This window comes from Podarcis pityusensis, assembly GCF_964106645.2.
Source record: "Podarcis pityusensis genome assembly, chromosome: 14".
NCBI lineage: Eukaryota > Metazoa > Chordata > Lepidosauria > Squamata > Lacertidae > Podarcis > Podarcis pityusensis.
In genome coordinates, this window is record NC_138039.1 from 24865940 (window position 1) to 24878802 (window position 12863).

Genomic DNA, 12863 nt, shown 5'->3' on the forward strand with positions numbered 1-12863 from the left:
CCAAGGGTCATCTAGTTCAACTCCTTGCAGTGTGGGAATCTCAGCTAAAGCAGCCATGAGAGATGGCCATCCAACCTCTGCTTAAAATCCTCCAAGGAAGGAGAGTCCACAGCCTCCTGAGGGAGACTGTTCCACTATCGAACAGCTCTTCCTGTCAGGAAGTTGTTCCTGATGTTTAGTCAGAATCTCCTTTCTTGTAACTTGAAGCCATTGGTTTGTCCTGTTATCCAGAGCAGGAGAAAACAAGCATGTTCCCTCATCCATGTGACAGCCCTTAAGATATTTGAAGATGGCTATCATATCTCCTCTTAGTCTCTTCTTTTCCAGGCTAAACATACCCAGCTCCTTCAAGCGCTCGTTGTAAGGCTTAGTTTCCAGACCCTTGATCATCTTGGTTGCCCTCCTCTGCACATGTTCCAGCCTGTCAACATCTTACTTAAATTGTGGAGCCCAGAATTAGATACAGTATTCGAGATGCGGTCAGAGCAAAGCAGAATAGAATACTATTACTTCCCTTGATCTGGACACTATACTTTTGTTGATGCAGCCTAGAATAGCCCCCCCCCCTTTTCTTTTCTTTTTGCTGCTGCATCACAGATCCTGGCTTGTCTTTCCCCTTTTTTCAGCCTAGGTGGGGAAATCTGCAAAGGGTTTGGGTTGCTTTGTTGTTGTTGTTTTACTACGATCATTTTCATTTTAAATACCGTAGATAGACCTCTAGTCAAACAAAAAGGGGGTTGCCACAATATATACCAACAAATGAAGCATAATGCAATCGCAAGAACAAACATTTCAAAACAGTACCCAGCTCAACATGACTGCTACCAAAAGCCAAAACACAACCACACATGGATCACAAAACACAAGAGGTAAAAGCTAAGTCTTTAAGGCCTACTTAACAGTGTCAAAAGTTCCATAGTGGTGGAGCCACTATCAAGAAGGACCTGCTCTGTGTTCCTTCTGTGGAGGAAGAAGCCTAAGCAGGAGCACTGAAGTGGATCTTTTGGCAGAGGCAGGTTGATAGGGGTGCAGGCTGCATTTAAGAATCATGGCCCCAAACTGTTTGAGGCTTTGAAAGTAACTGCCAGCACTTTAAATTGGGTCCAGAAATGAACCGGATGTCAGCAGGAAGGCTATTTCACCAAAGTGGGTGTTGCGATGCTCTGCAAACCTCCAGAGTGCCTGACCCACCAGAAGGGCTTCATCTGATCATCTCAGTGTCCTAGTGAGTCTATATAGGAGAAGGCAGCCTTTCAGATAACCTGGGCCTAAGATGTTTAGGGGCTTTGTTTACCAACAGCAAAAGCTTACATTTGCCCTGATATTATATCAGAAGCGGCGATACATGCTGGACTCGATGTACTGTGAACAAAGTCCCATTCTTTTGCAAATATTCTTGAGTCGCTGAAGCAACATTGAGGGGCGTTGCCGCTCACAATCTCTTTTGGCATACCATGCTTTCAAAATATAATTTGTATTGTTTGGTTACTGATTTACTTGCGATGCCCTCAAGCAAATATACTTCCATGTGTTCTGAATAGTAACCCCCACAATTACTTTCCTTACAATTCAAGTCAATTCAAATAAAATCTCAGCACAAGTGTTTTGGGAACTTTCTGAGGCCACAGTGCCCCATGAAGCTGGGCTGGTTCCCTTTCTTGTCGTCTAACTATTTTTAAGGACTTTTATTATTCTAACAGGACTTTGCCTCCCTGAGCAGTTGTGTTGCTTCTGAAGAGATCGTTTTATCTGTGCTGCCTGCCTGCCTCCTATTGCATTTTGCTGTATCTGACTAAATATTATATTGATACTGCACTTTGTGTTTGTCTAATTCTGATCTCACTTGCTGGTAAGGCAAACAGAGTGATGTGTTAGAAAGCGTATCTATAAACAAATGAATAAGTACTCTACAACATAACGTTGGCAAAAATAATAATCAAATAATCGTTTTTTCCCATATGTTGGCTCAGAGCTATCAAACAATGGGCATTACTCATCAAGCTCTGAAACTATTGGAATAACTAGTCATGTATAAGTTTCGAATTAGTCACACAAGTGCTGAGATAGTAACATTTATTAATCTCATTAGTCATGGCCACCATTCTTCAAGATGGCATCCGAACAACCAAGATTAGAAAAAAGTGACCCAATTCATATCCTACACACCTCAGGAATGATTTTCAGTTATTTAACAAAGTTCCCTAAAATAATGCACATGTGTGTTAGATCTGTCTTAATCTTAGGGTTGTGGGTTCGAGCCCCACGTTGGGTGAAATATTCCTGCATAGCAGGGGGTTGGACTAGATGACCTGCATGGTCCCTTCCAACTCTACAATTCTATGATTCTATGACTGACAGGCAGGCACCTCCCATGCCCAGAGTTCAAAGCCGGTGGTGCAGGAGATGGACGCCTGGGGGACTTGTAGAGGGGCTATTTTCCAACATGTCCCTTTGCTTGTTGGGTGTGCAGAACTCCTGGCAAATGGTCAGAAGAAGCTGGGACATTGCCCCAACCCAATGAGGTTAGGGATACCTGCTTGTTACAGCAGAAAGAAGCGCACAGGACCTGCCCAGAGAGAGGGAAGGCACAGGGTTCCTGTGATAAGCAAAGAGGGCATTGCAGGAAGGAACTTGAGGGTGCTCTCTCCTTCTCGTCTGTTTAATAAGGGAGTAAAGGCAGAGATCAGTCATGAAATGTTAGCATGGCCCGAGGAAGTTCTAGAACCCATATTAGGAGGTGCTTTGCTTAGTTCCTCCAAGCTATACCAGGACTTCCTTGGAGACTCTTTTCCAGGCTGAGTCACGGATGAGCGAAGGCTTTAATGCAGAGCTCCAAACTGGACAGGAAATCAACAGAGTTGTTTTTGTCTACCTCCTGCTCTCTGGGAGAGATAAGGCATTGCCAAAGGGCATAAACAGTTGGCAGGGAGAGCACGTCCTACTCCTTACCGACTGTACCTACCTGTTTTCTTACAGTGTGTACCAGCTGGTGGGCAGCACTGAATTTATTTCTTTATCTCTAAATAAGGAAGCCTCACCACCACCTGAAATCTGTCTGGCTGCCAGAATGCCCACTTCCCTACTGACCAAATAACTTATTTGTTGATAAATGCTTCATTGGACAATTCTGAAAGATGGTAACTCTCAGAATAGAATTTTTGTGGGCCTGTCTGAATATTCATGTATAGCTTTGCTTCTAATTGCATGTATCTCTGCCCTGTGACATTTGGGTGAAAGGAAAACTAGAAATATGGTAGGAAAATAAGTAAATACACAATAATGGTGGTTTCTCAATCTCTTAAGCTTTGGTGAATCCATTTCACATTGAATACCTTCTGAGGGACACCTGTGTGAGGACCACAGAGCATCTGCAGGGTGAAGATCTGGCATGGTGAGCTGGCAGCCTGTAGCCCAAACCTGACCTGGTGACACAGTGGTCCCTTTTCTCTGGACTGTGACCTCTCCTCCTGGGTCTGCATCTCCTCCTCCTTTGTTTGTGTGATATGGGATGGAGATGCCCAGAGTGCCTTTGACTATAAATCTTCTTGCCAACATTCTGGCAGCTACACTTATCTTCCCAATGCTGTGCTTACAAAAGATGCAATTGGGGTAACCTGAGATATGAAGCAGAAAAGCCAGGTGCCACCCCCTTCCCCAACCTGGCTGCCCTCCAGATGTTTTGGACTGCAACTCCCATTGCAAGCAAGCACAGCATCACCACTGATCATGAGGCATAAGAACAGAAAAGCCTGCTGGATCAGGCCAAAGGGGACCCAGCATCCTATGCTCACAGTGGCGAAACAGATGCCCCAATGGGAAGCTTGCAAGCAGGATTTGAGGACAAGATCACTCTCCCGTCCCGTGGATTCCAGCAGCTGGGATGCCTGCTAAGGCCTTAGCCTAAGGGTCCAGCATCTTGAGAGCCCAACATGAGACAGCCTTAACTCTGCTCTTAAACCAGCAGGGTTAATTTTTAAATCACAAAATGGGCTGTGGCCCAGATGCATCCGAAAACAGTCTCCTGTCCTCTGAGCTGCACACTTCAGGAGAAGCTCAACCAGGATGTGGGGTGGGGTGGGCAGCTGAAGTTCAAGGGAAGCTTGTCTCCTCAGTGTGCTCCTCAAAGGTCCCCTTGGGCCTAAATCTCCAGCTGGGAAGGCAGGGAGCAGGCCAATGAACAAGTAAACACCACCCACGGGGAAAGGCCGAGCCTGCTGCCTCTCCTCCCTCTGTTTCCACTTGCGTTGGCAAAGCTGTTTATCTCAGCAGCTCTTTTGTGATCTGCTTGGATCACCTGGGTGCCCTGCTGAGTGCCAGTGGTGGTACTGATTCTGGGACTTGACAACCACCTGCCCTCCCTGTTCTTCATCTTGGCATTTGCCTCTTCCCCTTGACCCGTGCCAAAGGGATTGAGAAGGCAAATATTTGTCCAGGAGAGAGCTGGCAGGTTTCCTGTCCAGCAAGATCCCAGCTGTTGAGAAGAACGGCGGCTGCTGTCAACAGCAATAACACACCTGGCTTGCTTTGAAGAGAGGGCTTCTCACCAGGGCCCGACACAGCACTGGGGCAGAGAGGAAGGGTCCTGCCCATGTCCTGTGGCCTCCTCAGAGGAGAAGGCAGGGATCAGGTGCACAAACAGCTTGTGGAAATAACAAAACGAGCATCTGTAACTATCTGCACACCTAGCCAGCCCCCAACTAAAAATGTTTTTAAAAGTAAGAAGGCAAAAAGGGCTCTGATGCTGACATGGGGCCTGTTTGCTGCTCTGGGTCATCATTTGGGGGCCCTGGACTCTGGCCCTGAGGTCCAGTTCTAGCTGCACCCCAAGGATGTGAAGAGGCAAGGGAGAGATGCTGATCTGAGATGACCTGAAAATACTGACCCAACATTAGTCAAATTTGCATCCAAATCACTTGTTGTAAACAGTACTTCTCAGCCTAATTTCATACAGGTGACAAGGTGGGGAGGGGGGAACAGGGTGACCTAGAGAGAGAAAAGTGGGGTTCCCTGCCCACAGTAGCTCTGGCCCTGCCCATGGCTGGATTCAACCCTGCCCATTGCCTCTACATGACCCCCAAGAGTTCCCTGAGGGGATGTAGCTCTCAGCAGCAAACAAAAGTCCCCTACCATTAGGATAAATCAACATGGCTTGTGGTCTATTGCAGCCTACTGCAGGCTAGGGTTCCCCAGGTGTTTGGGGTTTGTATCCAAGACCATAGGATGCTGGAGCAGGTGAGAGTTTGTCCAAAACATATGGAGGGGGCTGCTTGGCAAATGTGAACGCTTCTGGTCATCTCATTATTGTGAAGATGGAAACGGTTCAGAAAAAGGCAAGCAAAATGATCGAGAGGGTGGAGCAACTCCCCTATGAAGAAAGGTTGCCGCCTATGGGACTTTTTAGGTTAGAGAAAGGGGGGATTAAAAAGTGACATGATCGAAGTTTATAAAATTATGCCGGGTATGGAGGAAGTGGCTAAAGAAAAGCTGCTTTTCTCCTTCTCTCATAACATTTAGATCTCAGTAGGGAAACCCAAGGAAGCTGAATGCTGGAAGATTCAGGAAAGATGAAAGAAAGTGCAGAGTTAAACCACAGAACCATGGATTGCTGAATATTTCTTTATTCAATATAAGTTGTTTATTTTAAAGTTACTGTGACTTTTTTTGTATCGAATCAGATTGTTATTAGGTGTGTGACCTTTGCTGTCTAGAGTCATACCTCGGGTTACAGACGCTTCAGGTTGTATTTTTCAGGTTACAGACGCTCCGAAACCCGGAAGTACTGGAACAGGTTACTTCCGGGTTTCGGAGGCCGCGCATGCGCAGAAGCGCTAAATCACGCTTTGCACAGGAGCAGAAGAGCTAAATCGCAACCCGCACATGCACAGACGGGTTGCAAACGTGCATCCCGCACAGATCACGTTCGCAACCCGAGGGTCCACTGTATTTTGTTGTTTCTTCAGCTTGTAAACCGCCTTGTGTCTAGTAACAGAGAAAGGCGGAATACAAATTAAAAGTGGAATGCAATTAAACACGCTCCCATAGGAGGCAGTGATGGCCACATGGCTTCAAAGGGGAGCAATACACATTTGTGAAGAGGGCAATCAATGGCAACTAGCCACGATGGCTATGCTGTCCCACCATGGGTCATAGGAATGGAAAGTGTTCTTGGGCTCAAATCCTACTTGTGGGTTTTCCTCTGGGGCATCTGCTTGATCCCTGTGAGAATAGGATGCTGGACTAGATGGGCCAGGATCCAGCAGATGCTCATCTTACGTTCTTAATGCTGGTACAGTGTAAGAAAACCCTGCCCCATGTTTGTGATTTCTACCAGGACGATAGACTTTGCCACCCAAGTGACAGTGGCGCCTCTGGTTGGTCCCAGCTATCAAGCCAGACTTTGGCACTCGCAGCAAAGGGGACAGGGCCACACAGCTGCCAAGCGTGGACCACATCTGGGGGTGGTGGGTGGGGTGGGTGTTACAGAACCTTTGCTCCCTTCAGAAGTAGGGGAGAGGTCGTGGACCGAAGCCCAGGCAAGGAGCTCCCCCTCAGCATGAGATGTGTACACAAGGCCAGAGAGGAAAATATCAAGCCACCTCCCACTTGGCAAATAAATTTGTGTGTGGACAACGCACTTCGTCTCCCGAGGGCTCAGTGAAAGAAACATCCTTTTGTAAACCAAAACAATGCATTATCTGTCAGCAGGAAACAAATAAACCAAGCACAGGTATCGCTGGCCAAAGTACAAGTATTCTGTTCTGCAACCTTCCCATGGGATACCTCAATGAAGGAGGAGGACTCTCTGGGTTTTAAACAGAGGCTGGATTCCTGTTTTTGCAGGGGGTTGGACTTGATGACCCTTGATGTCATTCCCAGCTCTACAATTCTGCAATCCTATGGGGGGCCACCAGTGGGCCACAGACCCCAGTTATGGAACCTCTGGAATAGCTAAGGCACAGCCTCCTCTCCTGTACCTCCACCCTCCCAACCACTTTGAGGTGGGAAATCACAACCAACTAGCAAGAATACATAACAAATAGTTTAAAATATTATTGAGTGTCCTGGCTCTGCACAGCTCCACAACATCCTCTGCAGCCTAATCCTCAGAAAGGTTTTCTGATGTGTCCATGCTGGGTATGAAAAGGGTCATTTGCTTGGGGTCCAATGACATTGCATTTGTAGCTCAAAGCTTCCCTCCTTCTTCTGGAGTGAAGTTCTACTACATAAAAGACTTGTTGCTGACCTATATTCCAAAAAGAATCAAAATACTATAAAAGGCAATAAAATACTATGAAAGGCAATAAAAACAATTAAAAAGCAGCTGTAAAGACATCATAAAAATAAACAAGCAAAGCAACAGAGGGATGCACATCATGTAGGTCAGGGTCAAGTCATTTACAGAAACAAAACACCTGTTAAATGGCACAATTAAATGGTGGAGAAGTGGGTCAGTTCCTTCTCCCCAGCCAACTCCTCTGCCTTCACGTGCATCATCCTCAGAAAATTTGGTAACCCGAGGAAGAACTCCCAGACGCAATAGGTGCAGGTGGAATTGCAGGAGGAGGTGGGGAAGACTAGGAAATCTGAATCCCCAAGGCAGTCATGTGACACCTGCCAATCATTCCAACCTCCTGCAACCACCAGGTTTCCTTTTCCAGCTATCAGCTGCTGGCAGATTGGCTGTGATTCCAGCGTTGCAGGGGTTTGGACTAGATAACCCTTTGAATCTCTTCCAACTTGACAATTCTATAGTATTATGAGAGCCACTTCCCTGCCTGCTCCTTTTTCCTGTGCCCCCACCCCAACCCTGCAGAGTATATGCAAGCCTTCCCCATCCTAGGGCCATTATGCTGTGAGCTGTCATCCAAAACAGCTGGAGGCCATCAGGCTGGCCGATGCCAAGGGCTTGGCATCTCCCTCTCTGTTTGACTTCCCAGGGCCTCTTCAAAGGCTCTGGCTTTCTAATCCCAAACCCAAACAGGGTGGGTCAGCCCAAGTGAATGACAGCTTTCCCAGCAAAAGTGATTCAGCCGCATCAGAGCAACCATTGTTCTTCAGAACAACAAGAGAGGAAGGGTTGCTCCGCTCCAGTGAAGGAGGTGGTCATGGCTGAGCAGGGTTCTGGCCTGTTTGAGCCGTAAGAGTTCATTGTACCCTAGAGGGCGGATGGTGGCAGGTGCACACTGTAATGTTAAGGACCTTCCTTCTCTGTACTAAACAAAGAGATTTCAGGAAGAAGGGAAGCAGAATTTGCAACCTTTCCTTTTCCTAGCAACCTCTCTGCTGCTGTATAGCAATGAAGGCTTTGGTGGGTTGGCTCACACCATCTAATCCAAATAATTTAAAGTTTTATTTTTCCCCGGGGGGACCCTCTCCCCACACCCCCAGGAGCCCTCAAACAGGACTACAGGGCTCCTGTTCAAGGCTGGATGGAAGCCTGAATAGGAACACACTTTTTAGAGAATGGGCTTTTACTGCAACTTTGCTGATGGCAGTGATGGCTGGTCCATTGGGGCAAATGGGGCACAACTTCAGCTTTGACTCCTCCGAGCTGTGCTGCCTTCTTACGACCAGTCCAGGAGGTAGCCCTGGCTGTCAACTACCTCCTCCTTAAGGATGGGGCCAGTGGTGGGGGGGAGTAGAATTAATTGGCTCTGTCTGTCACTGACACAACCTGTTGTTGGCTGCCCCACCAGCTCTGCCTAGTAGGCACCAGGCACCACCGGCGGCAGGTCCCCACTTCTTTTCATTATTCCCTGGAGGTGCACAATGAGTTGGACCTGACTGCAGACAACCTCCCATCCAAGTCTAACACCGGCCGCTGAATTGCATCATTTTGTTGGGAGGGGGCACAGATGAATGGTTCCAGAAACCATCAGAGTGGCGCAGCTTTTAAAAGGTTTTTTTTGTGGGGAGGGGAAGCAAGGGAGGGGATGTGAAACACACTCTTCCTTTGCTAGAGGTAGTATGGCAGGGCAGGACAAAATGCACCATCCCTGTAGCTCTGGCAGGACTCTGAGGACAGCCTGACAAAGCATCACTTTTCAGTTAAGACGACTTTGCAGCTCCTGGCACTGGCATCTCTAAGCACCCCCTGTTCCTGTCCCAGTAAACCTGACCCAGTTTCTCATCCTAGGACTCTACAAATGTTTTCCTTCTGGGCACTCCAAGCCAAGGTTGTTGGCAGAAGGAAAGTTTTCCATCTGCAGATAACTCCCTTCCCAGGGAATTAATTTTTCTGCCTTGAGAGGCTGTGATGCCACACATGCCCCAGGCTTTCTTGGCCACTGCAGCTAATAAATAAATACATTTCGAAAGCATTGCAGTGTAAGACCAAGTCTGTCTGTTTCCCCTTCCACTATAGGAGGAGAAAATGTTGGCCAAAACTGGACAAAGGCTCACTCCTTGCACTGAGGGTGGGGAGGGGAGATGAAGGTGGCGTCCAAGCTTACGGTCACAGCCAAGGGGCCCAGATCAAATAAATAAATAAAAATACTTAACTGAGGTTCTGCTCCCTCCAGCATGAAGCCTGCCCCCTAACATAAATCCTGGCTATGCCCATGGACCGCACGCCGGGGGTCAAGTCCCTCCTCTACCAGAAACTCACACCAAATTAAACCACACTCACACCAGATCCTAGGAACTGTAGGTTGTTAAGGGTGCTGGGAATTGTAGCTTTGTAAGGGATGGCACTGTGGGTTAAACCACAGAGCCTAGGGCTTGCTGATCAGAAGGTCGGCAGTTCGAATTCCCGTGACGGGGTGAGCTCCCATTGCTCAGTCCCAGCTCCTGCCAACCTAGCAGTTTGAAAGCACGTCAAAGTGCAAGTAGATAAATAGATACCACTCCGGCGGGAAGGTAAACGGCATTTCCATGCGCTGCTATGGTTCACCAGAAATGGCTTAGTTATGCTGGCCACATGATCTGGAAGCTGTACGCTGGCTCCCTCGGCCAATAAAGCGAGATGAGCGCCACAACCCCAGAGTTGTCTGTGGCTGGACCTAATGGTCAGGGGTCCCTTTACCTTTACCTAAGGGGTAAGTTACAGGAGTTGGGGGTGCTTTAAATGTACCATGTGTGTGCAGCCTGTATGCAGCTTTGGGTATTATTAGTACTGTAATAAGTTCTTTGGTATGTTCAAAGTGCTTTGCCTACGAAAGCAAGCTTCACAACACCTTTGTAAGGTGGGCCAGTGACACACCCCTGTTGCAGATACAGGGGGCTAATGCCGAGAGAATACCCATTATTTGTTGCGAACAGGATTTATATCTTGCTTAGATCATCCATCACCTCTAAGTGCTTGGAAGTGATTTGCTGTGTCAAAAACTGCACCAGTCTGCTGCCATCTGTAAAAAAAACAAAAAACAACAGAACAGAGGCTTACCCTAGAAGTCTTTTGTTCGGGGAAAGGGAAACCACGCAGCGAAGTCCTGTTGCCAATGCTGAGAAGCCCCTTAGCGCGTGCTCGGCTCCCAGGGTGCGGAGCCTTCCGGGGCGCGCCCGCGAGGCAAACAATTGCCCGGGCTGGCGGGCGGCCAGCAGGCAGCCCCTCCCACCGCAGACCGGCCCGCCTGAGCCCCTCCTCCGGCTGTTCGATTGGCCGCGGGCTGCAGCCTCAGCAGATAAAGCGGCCGCCCCGTCGTAGCGGACCGACCAGAGATAAACAGCTCCACGATGTCGCTAAAGCCAGAGGCTCGGGTGCGCTTGGTGTTCTTGGGCGCAGCGGGCGTGGGTAAGACGGCGCTGATCCGCCGCTTCCTGCACGACGCCTTCGAGGCCCGCCACCGTCGCACCGTGGAGGAACTGCACGTACTGGAGTTGGACCTGGAGCCACCGGGCCCGGCGCTGCGCCTCCGCCTGGAGCTGCTGGACACGAGCGGCAGCTACAGCTTCCCGGCCATGCGCCGCCTCTGCATCCAACACGGCGACGTCTTCGCCCTCGTCTACTCGCCCCACGAGCCGGGCTCCTTCGAGGAGCTGCAGCGGCTGCGCGATGAGATCCTGGAAGCCAAGCCCGGCGCCCCGGTCCGCCTCGTGGTGGTCGCCAACAAGTCCGACTTGGGCCCGGCCGCGGGCAACAGCGACCGCCTGGCCGCCGCCACAGTGCAGCGCGAGTGGGGCGCTCGCCACGTCGAGGCGTCAGCCAAGCAGGGCTGCAACGTGGTCGGGCTCTTCCAGGAGCTGCTGGGCCAAGTCGACGTGCTCAGCGGGCGCCTCAGTCCGGCCCTCCGGCGCCGCTCCATCCCCGACCCGCTGGCCAAGGAGCCGACGGCGTCCACGCGGCGACGCCCGAGCAAGAGCCCCAACTGCGCTATTTGCTAGCCGGAGCGTCGGAGGAAGCCCAGCGGCCGCTGCGGCGCCCCTTTCATCGTAGGCAGCCGACGGGGCGGCCGAGGAAGCGAATGTCGTCGAGCACGAGTGAAGCAGGAGGAAGAAACGGAGCGCGTTTGCCTCTCCGGAGTAGCGAGCCATGCAGAGACGCCTCTCCCCGGTGGGTTGAGGCTAGGGAATCGAGTCCCAAAAGAGACACACACGTCCAACCCGGCGGGACGACAGAAGCAAGTGCCCTTGTTTTGCATCTGGTGCCCCCGCGGCGGACTGCGCACTTGCCCCCACTTGCCACTTGGGTCTCGGAGCGCAAGAGTTTCGGCTCGAGGGAAGGACACACCCCTTTGTGCCAAGCTTCCTGGCCCTCGAGGTGGCCCGTTCCAGGACATGGACTCTGCCGAGCCTGCTCTTGGCAACCGGGTGGGGGCGCTCTCTTCCAGAAGCCAGGCCTCGGACAGAGCCCAACAGGAGACTCCGGAGGCCGGACTTCTGCAGGAAACCTGGGTGCCTGGCACTCAGTTCCAGCTGGCTGTTTCCAAGGCATTGTCCACTTGCCTGTTCTTGACTTGTGTAGGGTGGAAACAGTACTTACTGCTGTACCTTAACAGCATTCCTGGCTGGGGGCTGATCCATTAGGATGGAGTTTGGGTTGGCGGGACAGAGTGCTTGCACCTGTGCTTGTTTATTTAAAGATCGTTCTGAACTTGAAGGAATGTGACTTGTTTTTAATACAGTATGTCATCCTGTTTTGGAGAATAAACTGTTACTCCCTTGTTTCATAGTGCTGTGGTGAAGCAAGTGGGTGGGCCATTAGAGTCAGGAGCTGGGGGTGGGGGGCCACAGAGAGGCCAGCTCAGGAACAGATCAGAAGGTCCCAGGTTCAGTCCTCAGTGCCTGAAACCCCAGAAAGCCAATGCTGCGAGTCATTGTAGACCAAGCACCCCCAAACTTGGCCCTCCAGCTGTTTTGGGACTACAACTCCCATGATCCCTAGCTAACAGGACCAGTGGTCAGGGATGATGGGAACTGTAGTCCCAAAACAGCTGGAGGGCTGAGTTTTGGGGTGCCTGGTGTAGACAATACTGAGCTGAAAGGACCTTTGGAGGGCAGCAGGTTTGTGAAAATTGCTGTTAGGAGGCGTGGCATGAGACTGACCTTTATTCTAGGACATTCAGCCCGAATGGCATATTAAATCTGAAACATTAGCAGACCCTCCCCCCATAGGCCCACAGTTCCCAGTTTGCAGAGAAGAGGGATTGTCAATTGTAGTTCAAGGAGCAGGGGTCTCCTAACAATCCCCAGTACCATTAACAAATCACAGCTCCCGGGATTCTTTGCCTTCTGTAATATCATCACTTTAAATGTATGCTGCCATTTGCCAGCCCAGTCACCTTCAAGGCAGGTGTGTGTCCTCGGGCAGCAACATGAGGTGCTAATACGGGGCTGCTGCAACCTCTCCTCAAGCATCCAGTAGGAGGCTAACCACATCACAGCTGTTCAAAGCTCCTTTGCTCAGGATGCTCTGGCCTTCTCAC

At 50.1% G+C, this 12863-nt stretch overlaps 1 protein-coding gene and 1 long non-coding RNA gene across 2 annotated transcripts; one reads left to right on the forward strand and one right to left on the reverse strand.

Annotated features, from left to right (window-relative positions):
• Positions 1-6686: 6686 nt before the first annotated feature.
• On the reverse strand, positions 6687-10513 carry LOC308463401. Its single transcript, XR_013979570.1, has 2 exons — positions 10385-10513; positions 6687-7243 (listed from the first exon to the last, which is right to left on the reverse strand). It is a non-coding gene; the product is annotated as an uncharacterized lncRNA (long non-coding RNA).
• Positions 10514-10667: 154 nt separating this feature from the next.
• On the forward strand, positions 10668-12102 carry LOC308463396 (ras-related protein Rap-2c-like). The gene has a single exon (XM_080981748.1). The coding sequence runs from the start codon at positions 10675-10677 to the stop codon at positions 11320-11322; it is 648 nt and encodes a 215-aa protein (XP_080837874.1). The 5' UTR covers positions 10668-10674; the 3' UTR covers positions 11323-12102.
• The last annotated feature ends 761 nt before the right edge of the window (positions 12103-12863 follow it).